Source organism: Pithys albifrons, chromosome 1 (assembly GCF_047495875.1).
Source record: "Pithys albifrons albifrons isolate INPA30051 chromosome 1, PitAlb_v1, whole genome shotgun sequence".
In the NCBI taxonomy this organism is placed as follows: domain Eukaryota; kingdom Metazoa; phylum Chordata; class Aves; order Passeriformes; family Thamnophilidae; genus Pithys; species Pithys albifrons.
In genome coordinates, this window is record NC_092458.1 from 71,680,456 (window position 1) to 71,705,062 (window position 24,607).

Sequence of the window (24,607 nt, forward strand, 5' to 3'; positions counted from 1 at the left end):
GAGTGTGCAGTTTTACCTAATTGCAGTCAGAATAAAACAGAAGACCTTCATGCAGTGGCAAATTAAAACTTTGGCAACAAGAAAATAAAAAGGAAAACCTTTTAGTGTTAGAAATTTATTTTGGTACATAAAGCCTTCATGACCTGTCTCCTCCTTATTTTTTGGCAGGTAGTCCAAGGTCTGTGTTACTGAGCTCTACAATGCAGTAGAGAAACAGTTTCCATTTTTGAACCCCACTCTGTACTTCTGATATATCACATGATATTTCTCACATCCCAAATGCACAAGCCACAGTCATAACCTCACCTCCTCCAAACACTGTTTTCAGACACTGCACACAATTATGTAGCCTTTATGGATATTAACTATTTTCCACTCTTCAATCCTTCACAGGAAAAAAAAAGAAAAAAAAAAGAAGGAGTTTCATTAAGGTAGTTACCTATCTTCTTTTAAATAGCATCAGTATTTCCTTTGGAGCCTCTTTGCATCTTGCTGAAGAACTCTGTAATCTTTCATGACTTAAATAGTAAAACTAATGAAAAATAACCTAAATTCATAAATACATACAAAAAGGGCTGTTGTGGTTAATTTGCAAAGCAGAAGTACCGTTCATACCTTATCTTTAATGGCATGGAAGAAATGTTGTCTTTGAAAGCCAATTTATGTACTAAAATGCAATATCTAAATTGCATGTACTTCAGCCCCATGCTAGATAGACTGCATAAATAACACTTGCAACACCTTGGTCCCACAACCTGAACTTACAAATGCACTTCTATCAGATAGTTATTTCCTCAGTGAGGCCTGGAGAAGTAATTTTACCTGACTTTCCATTGCTTAAGATATGGAAAAACATTCTTTTCCATTTTTTATTAATTCAAGGAATTAATTTATACAGCAGATTTCTTTTTCATCTTATACAAAAATTTGGCTCCTAAAATTTTACTACACTTACCTCAATTTCCTTAAAAATGCACGGCATATGCCAATGGTTGCTAAGTCACCTCTGCGTGAGGACTCAAGTGTGTTGCAAGAATTTTTCCTGTTAAGTGTTCTTAACTCATGGGTTAATAATGCTCCTTCTCTTGATTTTCCTTCTGAGAGTGGTGTGAAGACTTTGCTTCTCTATCATTTTTAAGTAAGTATCTTTCTGGGCATCTTCTGTTTGGAATATGATATGGTACAGTGGCAAGGATTCCCTAATCCCCTGGTGATAAATTATGTGGAACCCCAGCCCAGAGCCCTTTTCCATCAGAGAGATAAATCATGTTTATGGATTCCACTGAGTTGGTGGAATCCATTGTTAGTGTTGGGCTTTATAGAGTTCTTGCTCTGGGTGACATTTGCTTGTCACTACTGAAGAAAATATGTGCTGTAGGCTGCTTTATATAGGGCAAATCACTTCATGCCTAAATATATCTTGCAGAGCTGTTCCTTCATTTAGTGCAAAGGGCATAATTCTATAAAAGTAATTTGTTCTCTGTACATTTGTCAAAGTTGAAGATCTGTGTTTCATTTATGAAACTAAGAAAATCACATCTCTTATCCAAGGCAATGGCATGAAGCTATGTCAGGGAAGGTTTAGACCAAATATTAGGAAAGGTTTTTGCACTGGAACAGGCCCCCCAGGGAAGTGGTCACAGCACCAACACTGCCAGAGTTTAAGTGCTTGGACAATATTCTCAGGTTCATGGTGAGATTCCTGGGGCTGTGCAGGGCCAGGAATTGGACTCCATGATCCTTACAGGTCCCTTTCAACTCAGGATATTCTGTGATTCTATGATATTCTGTTGTTAAAGAGGAATACATTTGGGATCATTCTGGTAACTATTAAATAATAACATCACATCACTGCTGAGAAATACTACTTTTGAAGAGACAGGAAATAATTGAAAAGGAGGTGCCAGGACAGATCTTAGCCTACCATGAGATTAGACCAGGTGATGTATTTGGAGGAGATGGGCAAAGGTTTGGCGCACTGACTGCTCGGGAGGTGTCTGAGAGCTGTAAATGCTTAGATATTGAAAGTATTTAAATTACTGTCACTTTGCACTAAGAACTGCAGATAGTCATTAGGATGCAACTAAATTAGGATACACAGCCTGATTTATAATTAAAGTTGTTGGTTTACAAGCAATGTAAAAGGAAATGTTACATGGCCCAGAGGACTGGCAATACTAATGGAATTTTATAATACCTTATCCTGGGGGGTGTCTAAGCTATACACACAGGGCTCCTGTTATTTAGCAGATGTTACAGTGCACTGGCAACACAAAAGTAATCTAAACAAGAATCCCATAATTCATGTGATTTCAAAGCTGAGATGAGAAGATCTAAATTAGAAAAGGACAAATGTTTATACCAAATGGCCTTAGACATCCCACTCTTCTCAAATCAGAGCTATTTATTGTTAGAAAGCAGATGAACTACCAGTAGATAATGAGCCATTTGAAGTTATGATGTACAATAGCATCTTGTAGAAGTCTATTGATAAAGAAGACATTCTGACCATGATTCATTGACTAAATGTAGGTGTTTGTCATTATTTGAGGTGCTGTGAGGTATCTTGTGGCCTCTGTCAAACCTTCAAAATGTGTAGGTCTTTCTTAGGTACCATATCTTGGCAGATATAACTGTTAGTTCTTTTGTAGATGTCTTGTATGCCTTATGAAGACTCAAGGAGCATTAGATTTCTGCATTTAGTCAGTTGAGTTGAGCCCTTTATATATGTGAAGAATTACAAGAGATGATTTTGCATTCCATGGGAGAATTTTTAGATTTCATTACAATTTTATTCGTTCCAGGAAGTGAAGTTCTGCTCCCTATATAAATTCAGACATATATGCTTAATTTTAATGAAAAAAAAAACAAATGAAAAACCTCCATTCTTAGTGCTGTTTAATCTCCAGAGTTAGCATGAAACAAAGTGGATCTGCCTAACTTTTAGGAATTGTCAACCTAGTGATTGCTGTTTTCATTTAATGAGCCCTGTGCAAATATAAGAAGTGAGCTTTCCAAGATGTGGTGTGGGACGTAAAATGATGATAGTTTAGCTTCAGATAACTTGGCTTTGCTTGCAGAATTGGCTGCTACTGAAAGCACTATATAGGGAAAACCCACCCCCTCCATTGCCTGTTCTTAATATCTCATCTGAGCTTCCTATGTGAACAGTTTGGAGCAGAATCTTTTATACATATGCTAAATACAGGTGATCAGGTCCTCACCAAGAGGCAGCAATTACAATGATATTTCTATCATTGGTTGGACAAGGAAAGAAATAAAACAAATATTATAGGTAAACAAGTACGAGGAATTTTTTTAGGGTAATTCTCATTTATGTTCTATGAAAACTTGAAAGATATGCAGGCCCTGTATGTCGCTGTAAGAGAAGTACAGTACAGATTTTACAAGAATATCACAGCCACATATAAAGGCATAAAATGATGTTATTGTATTTATATAAAAAACACTAGAAAGGTAATGTAAGAATACTGTCTGGATTCCCAGAATGAGATAAATTCACAATCATAATGAAGTAAGATCAAAGCTTTTATACAATAATTACGTACTGACTCACTCAAAAGCCAAATGATTCATCTAATGTACCTTCAGAGTTAGTCTGTACACATGTAAACCTTTTTATTGAGATACTAAATGTTGTTTTCCCTACCATTTGAAATTATTCTTTGGAATTCTGAACTGCCACCTGTCTTTCTGTCCAGAAGGCTGTTTAAGGAAAAGATCTTATTCGTGCCAAAAATCTGATAATCCAAAAACATTTAAGAGACATTTTCTGTAACTGAAGGTGGAAAATTCTTCTTCCGTCCACAGTATGAGGTCTGGAATTGCATGTTGAATTGTTCCATCACCTTAAGGTTTGATATTTACAGATTCTTAATGGGTATCTCAGAGAAAAAACAAAAAATATTTTTTTGTGCCAAAGGAATCAGATGCTGGCCACTCTGCAGCCATTGTCTTTACTTTTAGGAAGAACTGGATGGCTTGTAGCTGCTTCTGTGTGCTCTACCAATTAATGGCTTACTTTGATGTTTTTATCACAGCATTCATCATCTGTTTGTTTCTGAAGAGCCTATGATTTTCTTTATGGGAACAGATTCCTATCTAATTTATCCACTTGGTAATGTACAAAATACTTAGAAATATTGTATTAATTCCTTGACATTTTATAGTGGGTTCACATTTTACAGGAATAGCTGAAAAGAAAGTGAAGACCTTTTACTAGCATGTTATTACCGAATGAAGTCATCTATTTCTGCTCTAGTTCAGTGAAATACTTAATTTGTACTTTGAACCTGTTCTTAAAGACTTGAGTAATTTTGGATCTGCCTCACAAGTACAAGATCTCTTAATGTCTTTGAGACACATTTTCAAAGAATAGTGATAGACCTTATATAGTACTTCTGTCACAGATCCCAAAGCATTTTGTAGTGGAGAGCCATAGCAACATTTTCATTCTATGGTTTCTTTGCCTCAATTTCCATCTACAATGTGCATATTTAATTTCTCTCCAGTATGGTCTAGTATCAAAATGAGATTGTAAGAAAAAGCAATGAAAAGAAACTACTAAGGATAAAAAATTGGAGTTAATACATGTGATTTTTTTCTCTCAAAGTAGATTAAGTAGTAGGAACACAGTATGTCCCTTTTCAAGAGGAAAGCAAATTGAGACTGATGAATTTTTAGAATTTTTTTTGGTTTATTAGTGGAAGGTGTGTAAATAGCAGAAGCTCAAAATAATAAATTACTCCAGCTGGGGAACAGCAGAGAGTGTTGGAATGATTATTGGTTTATTTTGTGTCACTACCATTTAGTGGAGCATCTCGGTGAAACTAAGGAAGCCTTTTTCCTACTCATCCGTTGCAAACCAAGGCTCCTTAGGAAGATGTATTTGGGATCATGCATGAGGTGATAAGGGAGTGCAGTGACCCCTGCATTTGAAAGTGCTCAGCACCCATACAGATCTCAAATTTTGGATTTTTTTCTGGGCAGCTGAATGAAAATTTTGCTTAGAAGTCTATAGTGAAAAAGAAAGAATGAAAATACTAACTTTTGAGAAAGGAACAGCAAATTGTTGATTTTGATGAACAGAAGTTGACTCACATTTTTAGTGACATCTTCAATTTGAATTATTTCACTCGAAAAGCAAACAGAGAAACAATATAATGTGAGATGAGTTTGAAGGTTCTAAAAAAGATTATTTTGATTTTATTTGTCTTTTCTAAGAATAAAAGAAATAACAAAGGAAATACCAAATACTTTGAAATTGGAAATAAAACCAAATGTAATTTTTAAGGATAGTAACTATGCTGTGGAAATCTCCAAAAGTAGAAAAGTATGCACTATAGAGACAATAAGCTCTGGGATTTTTTTTAACAAGCAGGTTTTTCTACATGTGACAAAACTATCTCCCAATCTGATATTGTCCTGGTTTCATCTGGGGTAGAGTTAATTTCTTCTCAGTAGCTGGTACAGTGCTGTGTTTTGGATTCAGCATGAGAATAATGTTGATAATATACTGAGGTTTTGGTTGTTGCTAAGTAGTGTTTATCCTAAGTCAAGGACTTATTTTGTGTCTCGTGATGTGCCAGTGAGGAGGGGCACAAAAAAGGTGGGAAGGAGAATAGCCATGCCCTGAACTGGCCAAGGGGATATTCCCCACCATAGAATGTCATGTCTAGTGTATAAACTGGTGTGTATATTTATACATGCCCAGTACATGTAACTGGTGATGTTTCCTGGAAGGGATGCCGATCTGGGCTCACGGACAAGGTCTGACATCGATTAGCATGTGGCAAGCAGTTGTATTGTGCATCACTTTTTCTTAAATATAATTATTGCTATATTATTATTACTATTTATTTACATTGTCATTGTCATTATTATAAATAATAACAATAACAGCAACAAAATAACAAGAACAGCTAGAACAACAACAACAACAATAATAATAATAACAACTTCCTTTTGTTTCAATTATTAAACTGTTCTTATCTCAACCTACAAGTTCTACTTTCCTCCCCATTCAACTGGGTTGGGGGGGTGAGCAAGCAGCTCGTAGTTGCCAGCTGGGTTTAAACCACAACAGGTATGTATACTGATATGCATAGGGAGAAAATCCACAGAAGATATTCAAAAGATTGGGATCATTTATATGTAATAAATGAAAAGGTCATAATGAAGTATTTACAGAGTTTAATGCCGGGTAAGCATCTGTTCATCATTTGTTTCAGTAGGAGAGGCAGGAATAAGTCAGTAAAAATATATATGAAATATTTTGTGTGACTTCACACAAACACATCACTGAAGCCAATAGGCTTGTACAGAAATGGGTGTGTTTGTATAATAGGAATTTGTTAAATAAATATTTTTGATTTAAAGCAAAAATATCACGCTTCAAGCAAAAAGTGATCTCTTATTGGTAAGGCTTAGGAAGAAACTTCTCTGATAGGTACATTGTACATTTTTGTTTTAGAGGGTTGTTTGACTTGATTTTAATTTTCTCAGTATCTCATAGTGTCTGTTAAGGAGAAAATTCCCATCTAAGGCAGACCAGCAGTTTGGTTGAGTTTGGCCATACCCATTTTTCTATTAGCGCTAATCTATTTTTCTGATGGTACTATGTGTAACTTAATTCAAAGCTAAAATGTATTTAAAAGTAGTAGCACATCCTTGAGCCAGGTCATTTGCCTGAATTTCATAGGATAATTCACCTTGCTTGGAGTCAGTATGTTGTGTCCAGATTGAACAGGCAGTTCTCCAGAGTGGATGACAAGACTAGGCTAAGACAATCAACAAAACCTTAGGTCAAATACCGAGATTTCCATTAATGATAATGAGAAGAGGCTTGCATATGTAGCAGTAACGTACAGGAGTGATCAGTTCTGCAAACGCTATTTTCAGTGAGTGGTGCCAAGGCAACTGACTGTTTTACTGTAATTTTATAATACACTTTAAAGACAGTTCACCCATACTATTGTTATGGACAGCTTTGTGGGATATATTTGGCCATTTGTCTGAGTAGCCTCAGGGTTTCTGATACTGTCTTGTTCCCATGCTTTCAGAGCCTCTGCAATCTTACAGCCTTGGGTGCCCCTGCTAGATTGCTTACTTTTACACACAGGCTTCTAAAGCTGCTCACAGTTCACTCTACAGAACAATGAGAATTAAACCTATGAACATCTGTTTGTGTGCACATATGAATATGATGATTTCTTAGCTTCTTGCTATCAGTACCCAGTTATGACATTATCAGTATTGGTTAGAATTTAATTATTTTTGGGTCATAGTGAGTACTTTTGGGTAAGAAATTACAACACTCTGTTATGCAGACGTAGTGGTAATGAGTCAGGAGTTGGCACACAGTCTTCTGAGTCAGAATATTAGGGGGCATTGTGTACCAGAGGTACTTTCTTTTGGCTTAGCTACAGAGCTGACCATCTGTGGTCATAAAAGATCCTGGGAATATTTTTTAATAACCTAGTTTAGTGACCAAATTTGATTATGAGTAATGGCATTTGGATGAACTTTCCCAAATTATTACTATTACTTCTTTTATAAAATATGCTTTGTCATGTTCTCATGTTGTCATATTTATATGTGTAATTTTATGGATTTTAATCAGCTATTAATCATATAGAAGTTCCAAACAAAACTATAATTGCAGATTGCAAAGCTGGGGAGCACTCACATCCCTTGTGAATATTGATTGTTATAGCTGTGCCTGTGTGCATTGTCAGTTCAGAAACGGCCTTGAGAGTATTAAAGGTTATTGTCTGCAAACAACATGACTTCTTCTGTCCTCTGTTATACCTCTTGGGCATAAAAGTCACTAATCACACTGTTCTTCCCAAGCCTCCAAGCAATCTAAACAATGAGAGTGATCCACTGGGATATTATCAATGCTATAAAGAATGCTGAATACATATTAAAATAATGGGCCTTTTGTGCCCTCAAGAAAGAAATAACTGCCCTTCATTTCTGTTTGAATTCAAGATAAATTTTAAGGTGTTTGACTAGTTGATTGAAAAGTGCTATGATTTGATTTCAATACACTGTATGAACTATGTTAATTCCTATATTAATTTCCTTAGAAAATTCTTGCTGGGTATTTGTATTTCACATACAGCTGATTAATACTTCTTTTTATTCTATTACAACTTAAAACAGTACTAACATATCTGATTAATTTTGTAACTCTGCTTTTATATAGGGTTTACATACTGACAAAACAAAGCACGCCTTCTCCAAAATAAAACAGAGGAAAATGTTTAATACCATCTGAAAAATATTTTTTCTAGGTTATCCTTAAAGAGCAAACTGGAATAGGATTTGATACACATTTCCATTACTGATACTTTTTATCCCTTCAGCAATGCCGGCCTTATCACCTCTATAAATCAAAACCTTTCGAATTTCTGTGATGGAAGCTTGAAGTGACATTGTGAGATATCACAGAGTTGTCCCATCTAGCTGCTTAGATTGCTCCAAGAGGCAGAGTGTTTTTAAAGACAGGTGAGTGTAGGTAGAAGCCTAAAATGGAAAAGCTTTGCTCTCCTTCGCAGGCAACAAAAAAGAAGTATTATTCCTTTGTATCTTCTGGCAAGGCCCAGTGCCTATAATAAAAAAGTATTTTGCCTGAAAAAAACCCCCAAACTCACAACCAGCCTTTCCCAGCTATTAAAGTATCATCTGGACTGCAGGCTTTTACATTGCTTATGGAAAGCCAAACCTCTGACTTTGAGTTCCAGTGACTTATTCCTCAAGCTGGGATGAGCTGGATCCTTTGCAGAGGCAGTGAGCAGAGTGGCTATAAAAGTAAGAGCCTCATTTGTGGCTAGGTCAGCAGTGGAAGGGATGCAGCCATGGCTGGGTTCATTCACACTACCTGTGACATGCAGAAGTCAGGGAAGTTGTAAGGTATTCTGGCTTCCAGCAGGGTAAAGGAGGCAGGCCTACAAATAATTGTCTGAGACAGCAGGCTGAAAGCATGAAGACTTAAAATGATAGGCAAAAATGTCTTCTAGGGTTATTCCCAAGCACTACAGAAAATCTATGGTTGTGTATCCAGTGAAAAAGCCACTCTCACTGACTTGGAAAAGCACAGGGCAAATAGAGGACAAAGGGAAAATGTGACCAAGTAACAATACTATGTTGTTTATATCAGTGTCTCATTGTCCTATAGGTCTGAAGTTTGAGGAAATGCAAGAAAAGTTTGGGGAGGAATTCTTCAATATCTGCTTTGATGAGAATGAAAGAGTTCTTCGAGCTGTAGGTGGCACCCTTCAAGACTTCTTCAATGGCTTTGATGCTTTGCTGGAGCATATTAGAACTTCATTTGGAAGACAGGCCACCCTGGAATCCCCTTCTTTCCTATGCAAAGAACTCCCTGAAGGCAATCTCATGCTTCATTACTTTCACCCACATCAGATTGTGGGATTTGCAATGACAGGAATGATAAAAGCAGCAGCAAAGAAGATTTACCGCTTAGAAGTGGAAGTAGAACAGGTCACAAACGATAAGTTGTGTTCAGAGGAGATGAACCCAGGTAACTGCAGTTGTCTGACTTTCCTTATCAAAGAACATGAAAATGCAAATATCACAAAAGCACTTCCACCAGGAACTTCCCAGTCCCCCTTAGACTTGAGGATTAGCATCAGCACCTTCTGTAGAGCTTTCCCCTTTCACCTGATGTTTGATCCAAACATGCTGGTTCTCCAGCTTGGAGAAGGTCTTAGGAAGCAGCTCAGATGTGACACTCATAAAACTCTGAAATTCCAAGACTGCTTCGACATAGTTTCTCCTAAAATCAGTGCCACATTTGAACGAGTTCTCCTGAGATTATCTACGCCCTTTGTCATTCGGACCAAACTTGAGGATTCTGACTCTGAAAATAAAGATAAGGTAAGAACATTAATTTGCAAGGAGATATGATTGTGTGTGTGCGAAAAGAAAAGCAGCTCAAGTCCTGTGTGCTCTGGAAAGCTCACTCATGCCTTGCAAACAGGGGCTAAGTGATATTCCCCAGCCAAGTGAGTTTTTTCTGAATTATTTATAAGCTTTGCCTGTGATGTTGTAGCAAGTTGTGACATTGCCATGCAGAAAATTCTGCACTTTGGAGTTGAATAGTGCAGTTTAAATCAAGAGGGTGAGTAATTTTACAAACTACCTATATCTAATCCTTAATTTCACTCCAGCTATATTATGATAATAGTTTTTAAGCCATTTACTAGGGACTACCTTTTGGTATTTTTTCAGAAAGATTCTCACTGCAGGGTTCACATTGCCAACTAATTATATTGTACTTCCCTCTTTTGGAATGCTGCTTTCCTGTGTGTTTCTTCTTACCTTTCACTCTGTTCTCAAGGAAACTAGAGCTGTAAGTCATAAGAAGTATCACTTATGCCAGTTTTCATGCTTTCCGGTCATTAAAACAGACCCTTTTCTTCCTACATTGCCTCTTCCCCTCAATGTTTTAGAAGAAAGCTCCCCTAACTAGTGAACCCTACATTGAGTTCAGTGCATTCCAGGTGAATAAACTGAGAAAGTGCCTTTACAGTGGACTTCTCCAAAGGCTGGATGGAGTTTGTCTCATTGCCTATCCTGGAATTACAGGAAAGCTTTTTGGTGTGAAGGTGGGTTCCAGCCTTTAGCACCAAAGTACTTAATGCTAGCATTAAGGCTTGCTTAAGGCTTGAAAGCCTGTGTCTGGGTGCCTTGGAAATACTGCTGTTCTAAGCAAAGGAATTAACTGATGAGAACCTCCAGAAGCTGGGTTGCTGTTGAGCTGGAGGCAGGGCCAGGAGTAGCGATGGCCACCCCCACTACTTAAAAGGCAGCCCTAGGGAGTGTGAGACCTTATAAGCACCTTCTAGTACCTAGAGAGGGCCTACAAGAAAGCTGAAGATGAACTTTTTACAAGGGCATGTAGTGATAGAACAAGGGGGAATGGCTTTAAACTGAAGAGGGTAGGTTTAGGTTGGGTATTAGGAAGAAAGTCGTTACTGAGAGTAAGTTGAGGCACTAGAACAGGTTTCCAAGAAAAGCTGGAGATGCCCCATCCCTGGATGTGTTTAAGGCTGTGTGGAACGAGGCTTTGAGCAACCTGGTCTAGTGGAAAGTGTCCCTGCCCATAGCAGGATGGAACCGAATGATGTTTAAGGTCCCTTCCAACTCAAACCATTCAATTTTTCTGTCATTCTAAATATGGCAACTTCTTGCACCAGCAATGTTTTCTAGCTTCTCTTTAGTAGCAATAAAAATGTTTCTTGTGAATTTTCCTCTGGAAACAACATTACCCCAAGAGAAGAAAACTAGTCCTTTTAATTTTGTGTTAGTTGATGTAGTTGAACCTGCTTAAAATGAAAAGAGAGTTTATTTTTCAGAATCTTATTGTCACCCCAGCCTTTAATTAAGAAATGTGTGAAAGGTTTGGAGGTGTTGTCTCTGAAGCTACCGTTTGATGCAATTGTTTCTCATTTGAATGAGTCTTGTTTCATGGGCCTTCCTCCTGCAGAGTCTGCCCATCCCTCTCAGACATCTTCCCCTGTCCTGGGACAGTCAGAGCTCTTAGACCTTCTTCTACTCTTCATGAATGAGCTGTAAATCACTTTGAAGAGAAAGAAAGTTTAGGTCTGGGAGGGAGGCTTTTAAAGCCATTTTCCCTATTTAGTTGCAACTTAAACACAAAATATTCTCTTACCTGGGCAGGTTTCATATGCTTATGGCTTGCTCTTAGGAAAGGTGGCTAGAGTGGAGTTTGCCAGAGGCAGGATTTAGCAGCCAGTTTGGAAAGCGACTCTTGCTTGAAATGGTTGTTCTGTACCATCAAGCTGTGCATCTCTGCATCCTTGTGTCATTGCTGTGGTTTGTACCATGTGTCATTACAAGTGGGTAATGAATTGAATCAGCAGTGGGCCCAGCTACCACCTGGGAGAGTGATCCTGGGAGAGTGACCCTATATCTTAAGATCATGTGTAGAGTGAGACCCTGGACAGCAAGTGTCAATACCAGCACCACAGATGCAGGTAAGAGGGGCTAGCAGCAAAGGAAATCCTTTGTCTGCTGGCAGTTAGGAAAAATACTATATCTTGAAGAGTAAGGTGTAAATAAGAGATAAAAGAGTGATAGGTGCTGGGGAGCTGAGGTAAATGTTGTTCCTCAAGCATGGAACTTAATTTGAGAACATCAGTTTAGCTAAGAGGTATTTTCTTCTCTTCTTCACCCATTTTATAAGCACTTTACAAAAGTTTTTGTTTGTGGATAGTTTAAAAAAGCTCAGCAAATGATGCATTTTTTCAGATACTCTCTTTTTAAAAAAATGCAAGGTTGCACAGATTCAGAAGCTGTGGTTATCTTGCTTACATTGGTTTGAGAGGAGAGACATAGCAGTACAGTTTATGTCATGCTCAAGTCGTTTATGGATAAAAAAAGTAGACTGAGCCTTGGGAACTGCATGCTGTGTTATTTTCCCATAGCTCATGTCACTCATGGAGCTCATTTAGGAATTCTTTCCAATTTGCCAACTCTTGTTTGGAAGTTGAATATTAGGCAGGTAGATCCGTGTCTGTAAGCGTGACCCTGCTTAAAAGTCATCAGTAGCCAACTTAGGTATTTTTTCTCTGTCACACACCTCTATTCAGTTCATACTGGAATTGCATCCGCTGATAGCTGTTTATTTATATATATATATTGTTTAGAAAATTTGGACTCTGTAATAACCAACACTTCTCAGATTTGGTTACCTTAAATGGCAGTTGGAAGCATGTGACCCAGAAAACTCTGCTGCAGCTTTAAAGCTGTTCAGATGGCTTAGTGTTTCCTTAAAAAAAGAAAAAAAATTAAAAGGCTTTGGAATGAACAGAGAACCTTTCAGCCTCACTTCAAAAGGCTTTTATCTTAATTTCAAAACATAAATTACAATTTTTTTTCAAATCTGCAGTGAGAAAGGCAGAATAAAAAACCAGTTTTCATTTAGTCATGACACCAACTCTGTGTTCAGATGAAAGTAAGTAACAAATCATGGTCTTTTCCTAACTAAACACCCGTGAGCAAAATAAAAAAACCCAACACCCTGTCTTGACTTTCACTGTGCTTAGTGCTTGTCCCATTTATTCAAAGGCTCTTCTTTTTGCTTCAGTTTACTGGTATTCGAGTCACTGGAATAAATAACACTATTCTAAATTTCATATGTAGGGCCTGTGAGGTCTGGCTGACAAGTAGCACTTCTTGTGGAGCTTTGCATTAATATTTCAGCAAAGTTTTGTTAATTTAATATGTCACCAGCTATTCCTTGGAGCTCAGAGCATGTACAAGATCTCATTGTTCTAGGGACCAAACAGAAGAAAAGAACTCCCCAGCTGAAGAATATTGACACCTAGCTTTAATTCAAATTTTCAACACTATCTGCACTCCTGGGTCGTAATTCTAATGTTTTAATGTTTGCTTGGCTGCTATTTCAGTCTCCATTCTACAAGAGACACATGTGAACAATGCAAGCATTTATTCCACAAAGTACTAAGCATTAAGTCTTAAGTCTTAATGACTTTACTGGTATTTATGTAATAAGTTTGCAATTAAACCCACTCATAAGTTTGTGGAGAACCAAACTGTATGAAGTAATCTAGTGTAAAACAAGATGTGATGGTTTGCTTCCATCCTTCTTTCCCTCCCTCCTTCTGTCCTTCAATTTTATTTTCTGGAGCGATCAAATTATCTACATCAATGCTTTGGGTTTTTCCTCTTGATTTTTCTACACATTGTAAATTTTCTAATGTGAACAATAATAACTGTCTTATTAGATAAAAATTTCTAGCAAAGAGCTGCATACAACTCTTTAGATGTATAAAAGCTAAATGTCTTAGATTTCCAGTTTTTCCATGCAGCTAAATTCTTGTTATTGTTTGTTGTTTATAGTATGGTATTATCCAGATGCTGAAAGGACTATTAGGGTCCTGTTGCTCTACTTTTTATAAAAACACTGTGTTGTTTTTCACACTGTTTATTATTTAGGTTTTTTGTTTGTTTGTTTAGCCAGAGAGCTTCACTAGCATGTGGTCAGATTTTCCAGATTTTGTGTATTATCCCTGAATAACAAAGTCACAAATGTTGCTGTTTCACATTTCTAAGGAAACTCATTCTACACCTCCCTCTCTGGGGTCAATTATTTATTGCAACAATCAAAAATGCATTTATTGAGACAATAAACCATTTGGGATTGACAGATTATAGCCTCACACATGTTTAATACAACAGTACTTCACAGCAATTCAAAAATGTTAGTGGAGTCACATATGAAATAAGAAATAATTTAAATTCAGAGGACTGGGCCTGAAATAATCTAATCTAATGGAGAGTTCTGAAATCCATGTCAAGCCCATACACTGAGGTTTCCTTCCCATGAAGGTACTGGCATGTGAGAGAGCTGATAACCCAGTAGTAAACTGTGCATGTATCTCAAGTGCAGGTTGGCTTCCCTCCCATCATTTCTTGACCAGACAGGGGCTGGAAGCTCCCCATAGGTACTTCCTGAGAGCGGTCATTTTCTGACTATAATAATGAACAAGGCCATCTGTGACGCGATATAAATACTTGTTTCCTTGACAGTACCGTGAGATTTCTGGAATTGTTTCAATTTTTATCTGAATGGGAACACAAGGAATTACTCTCCTGGTTTTCTGCTTCTGGCTAACGTCCTCCTCATATGCCAGTCCGGTGCCACCATTGCTGGGCGAATTGAGCAATGTGGGCGTTCCCTCTCAGGGACCCACTACCCTTGAGGCCTCGGTCCAAACTCAGTCCTCTTTGTACACAGATTGACAGGATGAGCCCTGCCAGCGCTGGTTTGTGGGCACCTTTCTGAATCTGTGACTTGGCATGCAGCTGGCAAGAAAGTTGAAAGTGAATCATTAATTAAATTGTTTGGTTTGCTGCCAGGTACTGTGCAGCTGTATTTTCCTTGTATTACTGCTCTTCTGCTCAGATTAACAGACCTTTTCCACCTTTGAAATAAATTTGTTTTTATAAGGTTACTCACTGGTCTTTGACTTGGGCCTGTGAATGCTTTTGGAACTTGTCTAAGAATAAAGCTGGCACTTAAAACTGCATTATTGGAGGCGTCCAGATTTTTTCTAGTGGAATGTATTACCTTTAACTATGCCATTTTATTAAAATCATAACTTTCCAGTTAACAGTTCAGCAAAATGTGTTCTGGCAAAGAATTTGCTTTATTTATATATGTGAGTTAAAATGTTTTGTTGAATACCTTTAGATGTCAAATACTTTTTATTAGGAAAAAGTTTAAACTTATAATACAATATTTAAAATATGAAACACTGGGTTTGACAAAAGAAATCCTCTGAAATTTTTATATTGCAAGAAATTCCAAATGCTACATGTAATCCAGATTTTCAAGAAAACTAATTCTGTAATGATGAAACGTCCAGCAGAATGGTAGGGAAAGCTTTTTATAGCTCTACTGATGGTGAAGGCTGTCTGAGCCAGTGCCTCATCTGTTGTCAGTGGGGAGAGGTTTGTGGTAGATGAGCTAGACTGCACTAGTAGGAATTTGTCCCAGTGTACCAATTTAGATAGATGCAAAATAAGTAAAATAAATAAATAAATAAAAATCAACCAGTCCAGAGCCAAGATTAAAAAAACCACACCCAACCAACCCTGTATGATCTGGAATATTAGATTCTAAAGTGTTTAGATAGACGTAGTAAATGGCCAGATTTTTAAAGGTGCTGAGCAATAAACAACTGTTCATTTTAAAATATAGGTTGATTCAGTGGGAATTTCCCCTGTTCATTTTTATTGTTTTATTCAACTGAGTAGTTATTCATCTAGTCCTTTTCAGTAGCACAAGGAAGTGCCACCTCTAAGTCAAATACTTCCTTTCAGTCACTCAGCTGTGTATTTGCCATGTGAGATGAAGCAACACTGGGTGTTTGTACAGACTGGGGAATGAGATGCTGGAAAGCAGTGCCATGGAAAGGGACCGGGGGGTCATGGTCTATGGCAAGTTGAATATGAGTCAGCAGTGCCCTCGTAGCCAGGCAGGCCAACCGTGTCCTGGGGGGATCAGGCACAGCATCACTGGCCACTCAAGGGAGTACATTGTCCTGCTCTGCTCTGCACTGGGGCAGCCTCACCTTGAATATTGTGTGCAGTTTTGGGAGCCACAATGTAAGAAAGACATTAAGCTGTTAGAGTGTCCAAAGGAGAGCAATGAGGATGGTGAAGGGCTTTGAGGGGAAACCGTGTGAGGAGTGGCTGAGGGCACTTGATCTGTTCTGGAGGAGACTGAGAGGAGACCTCATTGCAGTCTACAACCTCCTTGTGAAGGGAAGAGGAGGGGCAGGCATTGATCTTTTTTCTGTGGTGACCAGCGACAGGACCTGAGGGAATGGCCTGAAGTTGTGTCAGAGGAGGTTTTGGTTGTAATGTTAGAAAGAGATTCTTCACCCGGAGGGTGGTTGGGCACTGGAACAGGCTTCTCAGGGAAGTGGTCACAGCACCAAGCCTGACAGAGCTCAAAGAGCATTTGGACAATGCTCTCAGGCACATGGTGTGACTCTTGGGGATGGTCCTGTGCAGGGCCTGGAGTTGAACTTTGATGATCCTTGTGGGCCCCTTCCAACTCAGGATATTACTGTGATGAAAAAATCCACCCAGACCATCATGGTGACTCTAAAAGTGACCAACAAACAATCTTTAATGAAATAGGCAAGAAAAAGATAAAACCTCTCTGTCCACTTTCAGCCAGGTCTGTGTGACATTGTGTGCAGAGTGGAACAGCTGGCAAGGAAGCCTGATTACCCATTGCTTCAGCAAAGCACTTTCTCATTGTGTTTGTTGATCATTGGAAACTGTATAAAAATGGTTTTTAAATGCCTGGAAATACATCGTCCCCTTTTAAACTGAGAGTCTGAGTTTTATCTGCTACTTCTGTATTTTCATTCTGGACCAACTGAATGGAACAAGCAGTTCTGACACTGCCATACTAGTGTAAAACCCATTGCACAGTCTTGTGTTTTGGTTTTGCTCAGCAACTGTGTTTTATCTCCTGTCCTAATAAAATTCAAATGAAATGGCCTGAAAGTCATTCTAGCATAAGGGGCATGTGTCACTTATGATCTAGGAATTCTGTTTTTTCCTGGAGCTGATTTACTCATAGTCAGTCAGCTTTTGACACTAAGCTCCCATTGCTTTGCAGGCTCATGGAGCTCTCAGAATCAAATTTGTGTCTTCTGTTTCTGCTAATGCTAATATTCCACCCGTTTGCTTGTCAAAAAGTGTATGGACTTGGATGGTTTTCAAGATGAATTAGCTGGCATGACTGCTTCTAGAGATTGTGATGGGTTATGAGAAACAATAGGTGATGTAACTTTCTTATCTCATAAACAGTTGTGCATCAGAGAACTTTAATATTGTGAAATTGGCCCAGAATTGTTAATATTTCTTCTTTAAGGCAGACCAATGAAAATGCTATTTAAAAAACGTTTTCAGTGATAGGACTGCAGTGTAAAAATGTAAAGGTAAAACACATCCTTCTCATTTCCATTAGCTGAAAAACAAAGAAGCTGTTTGGAAACTGTTTTGTCAACTGAAGTGGTCATTAAAACAATTCGACTCTATTGTAAACTCTTCCCTCTTACAATTTATATAATATTTTATGATAAGGAAGCTGCTTGGACATGAAAATGTTCATTTCTATCTATTTGATCTGCACTGAGTAGGGGGCTTTGAACCTGGTGTGTGGGTCCGTACACTGCTTTCAGGGCCTCATAGAATCCTCTTTGGTCACCCAAATCTGTGCATAGTTGTGTCTTTTCTGCTAGGTTGAGCCACCATTTGTTCTGGATGTCTCGAAGTTTCTGTTGGAGCTTACTGCATGCAAGACAAAAGGCGGCTTTTTTTATATGGCAAGATGGCTGAGCAAGGTGTGCTTGGTGAGCAGTTCTCTTCTTCTTCAGCAATTCCTGGATCTCTTGATTGTTCTCATCAAACCAGTCTTTGTTTTTCTTGGAGGAGAACCCTAGGGACTCTTCAGAGGACTGCAGGATGCAACTTTTAATATGTTGCCAAAGCGCTTCAGGAGAGGGATCTATGGGATTATCTTTAAGTCTAGTTTGAAGGTTTACCTGGAAGCTGTCTCTCACTGTGGCTGTTTGAAGATTGCTGACTTGGAGCCTCCTCCTTGGAATGCCGCCTCTCTTAGGTTTGGGCTTGAAGTGGAGGTTAAGTTTGCAGCGCACAAGGCAGTGGTCTGTTTGACATTCTGCACTCGGCATCACTCGAGTATGACGGATATCACTGACATTTCTCTGTTGTACTAAGATATAGTCAATGAGGTGCCAGTGCTTGGATCGAGGATGCATCCAGGTTGTCTTCAGGCTGTCTTTCTGTTGAAAGATAGTGTTGGTGATGGTGAGCTGCCGTTCTGCGCAAGACTCTAGCAGGAGGCATCCATTGTCGTTGCAGTTTCCAACGCCATGCTTGCCCAGGACTCCTTTCCAGGCTTCAGAATTCTTACCTACTCTGGCGTGAAGTCACCAAGGATTATGATCTTATCATCTGCAGGAACATTTTGGGTGAGGTGGCGCAGGTCTGTGTAGAATTTGTCTTTTTCCGCTGGGTCAGCTTGTAGAGTTGGGGCATAAACGCTAAAAAGAACAACATGTTGCTTGTTGTGTAGAGGGAGGCGTAAGGACATAATGCGATCGGAATGACCTGTCAGCAGATTTTCAAGTTTGGAGGCAATGGAGTTTTTAATCATGAAGCCAACTCCTGAAAGGTGTCTTTCGGTTTTGGGTTTGCCTGACCAGTAGAGTGTGTAGCCAGCACCATGTTCTTTAAGGCTGCCTTCCTCATGAAGATGAACTTCACTGAGAGCAGCAATGTCAATGTTGAGCTGTGACAGTTTGTGGGCAATTAGAGCAGAACGACGCTCAGGACGTCCACTATCCCCAGTATCAAGCATGGTTCTGATGTTCCAACATGCGAGTGTTAGTTTGAGCACACCTTTGCAGGCAGGTGTATGCCTTTGAAATCTCTTTGTTTTTGTTTGACCGCATGGAAGATGCCGGTTGGCCGCGGTTATCCAACCGGGTGTGGAGATGAGCTTTGTTTAGGCCACCTTTGCTAGGCCCCTCTCCATGTGGGGCAAGCAGTGCTGTCCCTAGAAAAGGCTGCTTGGTCATTCAGGATGCTGCCGCAAGAGACTGTCATCTCTGGGGTCAAGTCTCTAATGACCCATATCCTGAACTGCCTGCATGCAGGGTTGGGTCTGCAGCTTCCAGTTGCTTCCTATCACCTGCTGTTTTCGACCCTCACCTGTCGCTACAGGGCTTTGCAATGTGGGTGAACCCTTCAAGCCTGCGCAATGGATTTTTTAGGTGAGGCACAGCGTGCGCAGAACTGGCCCCACCCTTTACTCCTAAGGTTCATCTGCCCCGGCCTAGCGAGCTTGGACGGTGACAGCGAATACCTCAGGACGTAGGTTTGGTTAGAGTATCCTTCTCTTAGATGGATGGCCTTACAGGGCTAAACGAGCTCCATCTGCCCGGGTTTGGGGTTGGAGTTGTCCTTCTCCTAGGATGGTTGCCAGATGGCTAGCGAGCCCATCGTGCCCGTGGACACACTTTGTCTGACCCTTCAGCTGAGACCTGTCTGGCATGGGAGACCCTACCAGCGGTACAAACCACCTCCAGCATAGCTCTCAACCTCATGAGGGCACGCAAGCTTCTCCCCCGCGACAAGGGGGTGTCCCCGGAGAAGATGTTAGATGTAGAAGTTACATAAACCACAAAGGCACTGCTTAGAGGAAACACAGGGATGTGTTCAGGTTCTTCTGCCTATACTAAGCAATCAAAGGGAAAAAAACTAATCCAGAGATTTGTAATGTGCTGTCTTGAAGATTTCTCAAATTTTGCATTTTGTCTCATTTGTCATTTGTTGAATATATCTTTTCTTACCATATATGTATTCACATTCTCTCCAGCTAAACTATCTAGGATATATTTCCTTTTCAAAAGTACATAGCACCCCCTTGTATCATCATGATTAAAGAGAGTGGAAATGCCTTAAACCAATAAAAAATATTTATATGATTTTTTCCTGTCGCTGAACTTTGGCTTTTATAAGTGAGGACTTAGTGAGTATTGAGAAAAAAATTAAATATTCTTTCTCCAGACTCAAAACAGATATGGAAAATATTCCTAACACATAATTTTGCTCTTTATTTGAAACAGAATAAACGTTTTCCTCATTGCAAATTGCAAACAAATAATAAACATTTGGTGCTTCCACACATCAAAAAAAGTAAACATTTTAAAATTCAGTCCTAGATGAAGACATATTTAAATACTATTTTGAACATTTTGACCTATGTATTTTCTCTCTGCCTTGTGAGTTTTATGTATTTTATGATACTTGTTACTGTTTTTCTTTATGTGTTTCTAAGGACAGAAATTGATCTTCTTTTTCACTCTGGACAGAAGCTTTTTTCTGTAATGATTCTCATTCTGCTGTAGGCCCACTGGCAGAGCAGGGTTTGTGCAACTGTATCACGAAATAAACATATTTCATTTTAATTTTCACATTACCTTTCTTAGAGATTTAATCCTTTTTACCCCATGCCTAGAAGAGACTGTTATGAACATATTTTGTGATCTGCATAAATAAAGATTTGAGCTATTATTTGCTATATCTTTCTATCGACATCTTCCTAGGAATATCCCAGTGGCTTTAGTGGATTACTATTGTGACTGGAGTTAGTAGGATCTGATTATGTCCTGTCTCAGTATTTTAGTCTAGTACTTCCTCCTCAAATGTTGAAATAGTAGCCTTAAAAATGTCTGTTCTGATGAAAATGCAGGTCTAGGGGATCCTCCTTAAGACAGTAGAGATAATATATTGAAGTGTTTAAAAAAAGATGGTTATATTGACAACTTATAAAGTTAACAGCCTCTGAAAATTCATAAAATAAAAACTTAGCACATAGAAATATATGGTCTGTGCTGTGTTTGAAAGACTTTGAGGAATAGCCCCAAATTTGCAAGCAGTTTTTTAATAAAGCCATTTCTTAAGCAGGTATTTTAATGGGCAAAGATATTAAAACTGAGATAGTTTTAAAGTCTTCAGTTATGGCTGTTGAAGAGCCAGTGCATCTGTCCCAAACCAAAAGTGAACTCATGCCCAATGGCTTGAGGAAGAAAATAAAAACTGGGCAGACTAACTTCTTTTTTGTTCTGTGTGATGGGGGTAGGCCCCTCTGCAACACCCTGGCACATGCTGTTATTTTGGTTCTGTTTGAGAAGGAAAGTTCAATGACATTGAGACACGGGCTGCAGAATAGGCATGAGGTGTGAATCAGGGGATGCAGTTGTGTTCCCTCCTTCCACTGATGCTAAGCATCTTTGCAGTTTAAATTCATCTTTTGATTCTACCATCCCCATCAAGTAGCTTCTCCTTGTCTGGATGACCTTGAGTAGAAGGGGATGGTATTAAAACTGATCTTATTCAACACAACACAGGTTGACTTCTTGTATTAGTGTAACACTTCCTTGGGGAATGCCCAGTAAAGGCTAAATTAATGATATTTGAAATGTCTAACTTAAAAGAATGGTTGCAATTTTTTTGTAAAACTGATGGAGTTCTTTTGCTTGGTTACCTCAAAGGCATCCAGCAGAGGGAATGTTTGAATGGATTAACAGAGCCTGGTGATTGTTTTCAGCTGTGCCTGTATGGCTCAGAGTCCTTCGTAGTGCAGACTTTTGTGTGACTCCTCTGTGGAAGTACTTTCTGCCTCCATGGACATTGCACCTGATAGAAGTCAGGAAAAAGTAATGAAGGGATCCACTATTCTAAGAGTTCTGTTAATGCCAAAAGAGGAGAGCTACCAAGAAAAGAACAGATGAGGGTATGTTAATATGAGATCCACTGAGACCCAAGGGGAAAAATACCAGTGCTTGGAAAATATTAAAGAAGATATTTCATATTGAAAAAACTTCGATTTTTCAGCTTCACTGAATTGTATTTAGTTTTTCATTTTAAAGGAAAAATATGCCATAAAAATATTTTCTATGGCAGCAATGTGCGTGCTGTACAGGCAAGCAGTGTTGTTTAATTTTCATGTGAAAGAAGCATGGAACATATCATTAAAAGGGCATAAAATTTTCTCACTCATCTCAGTGGACTGCTGATTCAGTCTATTTCCTCTTTGCTCAGGAAGGCTTCAAATTCAGTTATTGGATAACTTCTGTTCTGTGTCTTGAACATTCGGTTTCTGGCATTTGTTCCTGGGAATAGGAGGATAAAATAACAGAGAATATTTTCTGCCAGCCAAAAATGCAGAAACATCTAAGAGGTTTCCTAACTATGTTCAGCAGCATCAGAGGGTCCTGAAAGGCTTTTGGAACCATTTTGGGTGATGGGGTACTCCACTGAGAGTTCTCGGGACATGGGAATAACACTAACAAATCCATAAACAGAATTTAAAAATAACTGACTTAGTGCTCTGATTCTGTTTTTTTCCCATGGTGTTGTATAATTATATAGGGACTCACTGAATGTGTTGAACACACCAGTCTGCCCTACTGGACTAGCAGAATTTGAAGGACCATCCTAACAGTCCACTGTTTGCAGTATCCAGAAATTACAATTGTTTTTAGTAGAAACTTCTGTGAAATACCTGTATCAATAAAACCCCCAGTTCATTCTGTGAGCATTAGTGTAGTTAGGTGTGCAGGTGTGCCTGAGAATATAAAGACCAGTACTGGTGGGTGTGGTCAGGATCTCCTGCCCCTTAACTGATAACATAAATCAAGTTACAATTCTAAACTAAGTGTATCATACTGCTACTCTGGAACCAAAACCTGGTACCTTTGCTCAGGATAAGTAAGATGTTACTCCTGGATTTGTTTTACTAGTTATCATCAGTCCAGTTGCAACAGGATTACTTTGGGAGCAGGTATATATTTTAGTAAGCAGAGGGAAAAAAATGTCTCTTTTGACATTGAGAGAGTTGGAGCTGTTCAGCCTGAAGAAGAGAAGGCTCCATGGAAACCTTATACCAGCCTTTCAGTACTTAAAGGGGGCAACAAAATAGCTGGAGGGAGACTTTTTGCAAGGGCATGTAGTGATAGGACAAAGGCTAATGGCTTTACAATGAAAGAGAATAGGTTTAGAATAGATATTAGGAAGAAATTAATTTCTGGGGTAGTGGTGAGGCACTGGAACAGATTTCCCATAGAAGTTGTGGATGTCACATCCCTTGAAGTATTAAAGACCAGGCTGGATGGGGCTTTGAGCAACCTGGTCTAGGGGAAGATGCCCCTGCCCATGGCAGGGTGGGTGGAATTACATAATCTTTAGGGTCCCTTGCACCCCAAACTTTTCTATGAGGATGAAATGCAGAAATTGTATTTGATGAATGCTCCTACAAATGCCTTGAGTATGAAACTCATGGTAACAGAAGCTATCCATATGGCATGTTCGGGGAGTTAGACTTTTGTTTCTAAATAGGAGTCGTTAATGTCATCAATACTGTATTGCTGCATTCTTTTAGTTTAGAAGAGATGCAGACATAAATAATTATCTTATTTTCCTTTATAGAAAAAAAAGTCTTTTTGTCTAAAAAAGGAATTTTTCATTTAAGAAATTGTGACTTAAAATGTTGTATAAGGCTTTCTATTTTTAAGCGTGTTAATTTGATTGACATTTTAAGACTGCTTTCTAAAGTCACAGTAGAAATAGCGATTGTAGCATTAGTTATGGGAAATGTCCAAAAAGTTACTAATTAATAGTCAGAAGTGACTAACATGTCATTTTGCACCTATGCCAAAGTACAGCTCTACAAAATTAGAAAGCTGAAAGAACTAATTAATCACTCACCCAAGTGTTTGTTGCTGAGTTTGTTTTCAGCTACAGGTGGCTATTGCAGGCCAGACCTCAGGCTCCTTTTACTAGCAGTTGTTACAGTGAAGTGGTCAAATGCTGGTCTGAATGATTACTGGGTAAGAATATAAATTCTATGTGAAGTCAAGGAGAATTTGACCATGAAATAACTAAGGTAATAGGGTAGAGCCGAGATATTGTCTTAAGATGTTTTAATCAGAATATTTATTATAATTAATACTGCCTTACTGCAGGTGTAACTCTTCAGATTCATAGTATACAGGCAATTAATCTGCAGTCTGCCAAGGGAAGCAACACCTGAGTGAGGTGTCTGAGATTACGAAATGAAAAGTTTCACCTGTTGGCTTTTTTTGTGGCATAGATAAAAGTGTTCTCTACAAAATATCTTGTCATAAAAGCTCTTGGTATTGAATCTTCACTCAAAGAAGGTGCCTCTGTGGAGACAGTCTTGCTTGGTGAAACTTTGAAGGACATGTTAGCCCATTGCTCCCACATTGACAAGACTGTCGAGGAACACAGTGGGTACACAAATAACTCTAAAACACCCTGTGTAGTATTTTGCTGGAAAATGTGGGTGAGCTCCATCCAACTCTAAACTGGTGCAAGCTGACCAGGGAATGAGGAGCCAAGTCATGTCTGCTGGTGTGACATGATGCCTGACCTGTGCTGC

General features: G+C 38.8%; 1 protein-coding gene across 1 annotated transcript in view; it reads left to right on the plus strand.

The window, feature by feature from the left end:
* The window catches only part of GUCY1A2 (guanylate cyclase 1 soluble subunit alpha 2), a 161,792-nt gene that overhangs the window by 19,863 nt on the left and 117,322 nt on the right, over positions 1-24,607 (plus strand). Inside the window, exon 4 of the mRNA XM_071554959.1 lies at positions 9,203-9,921. Within this exon, the coding sequence (XP_071411060.1) occupies positions 9,203-9,921 (719 nt within the window). The remainder of the gene's footprint in view (positions 1-9,202; positions 9,922-24,607) is intronic.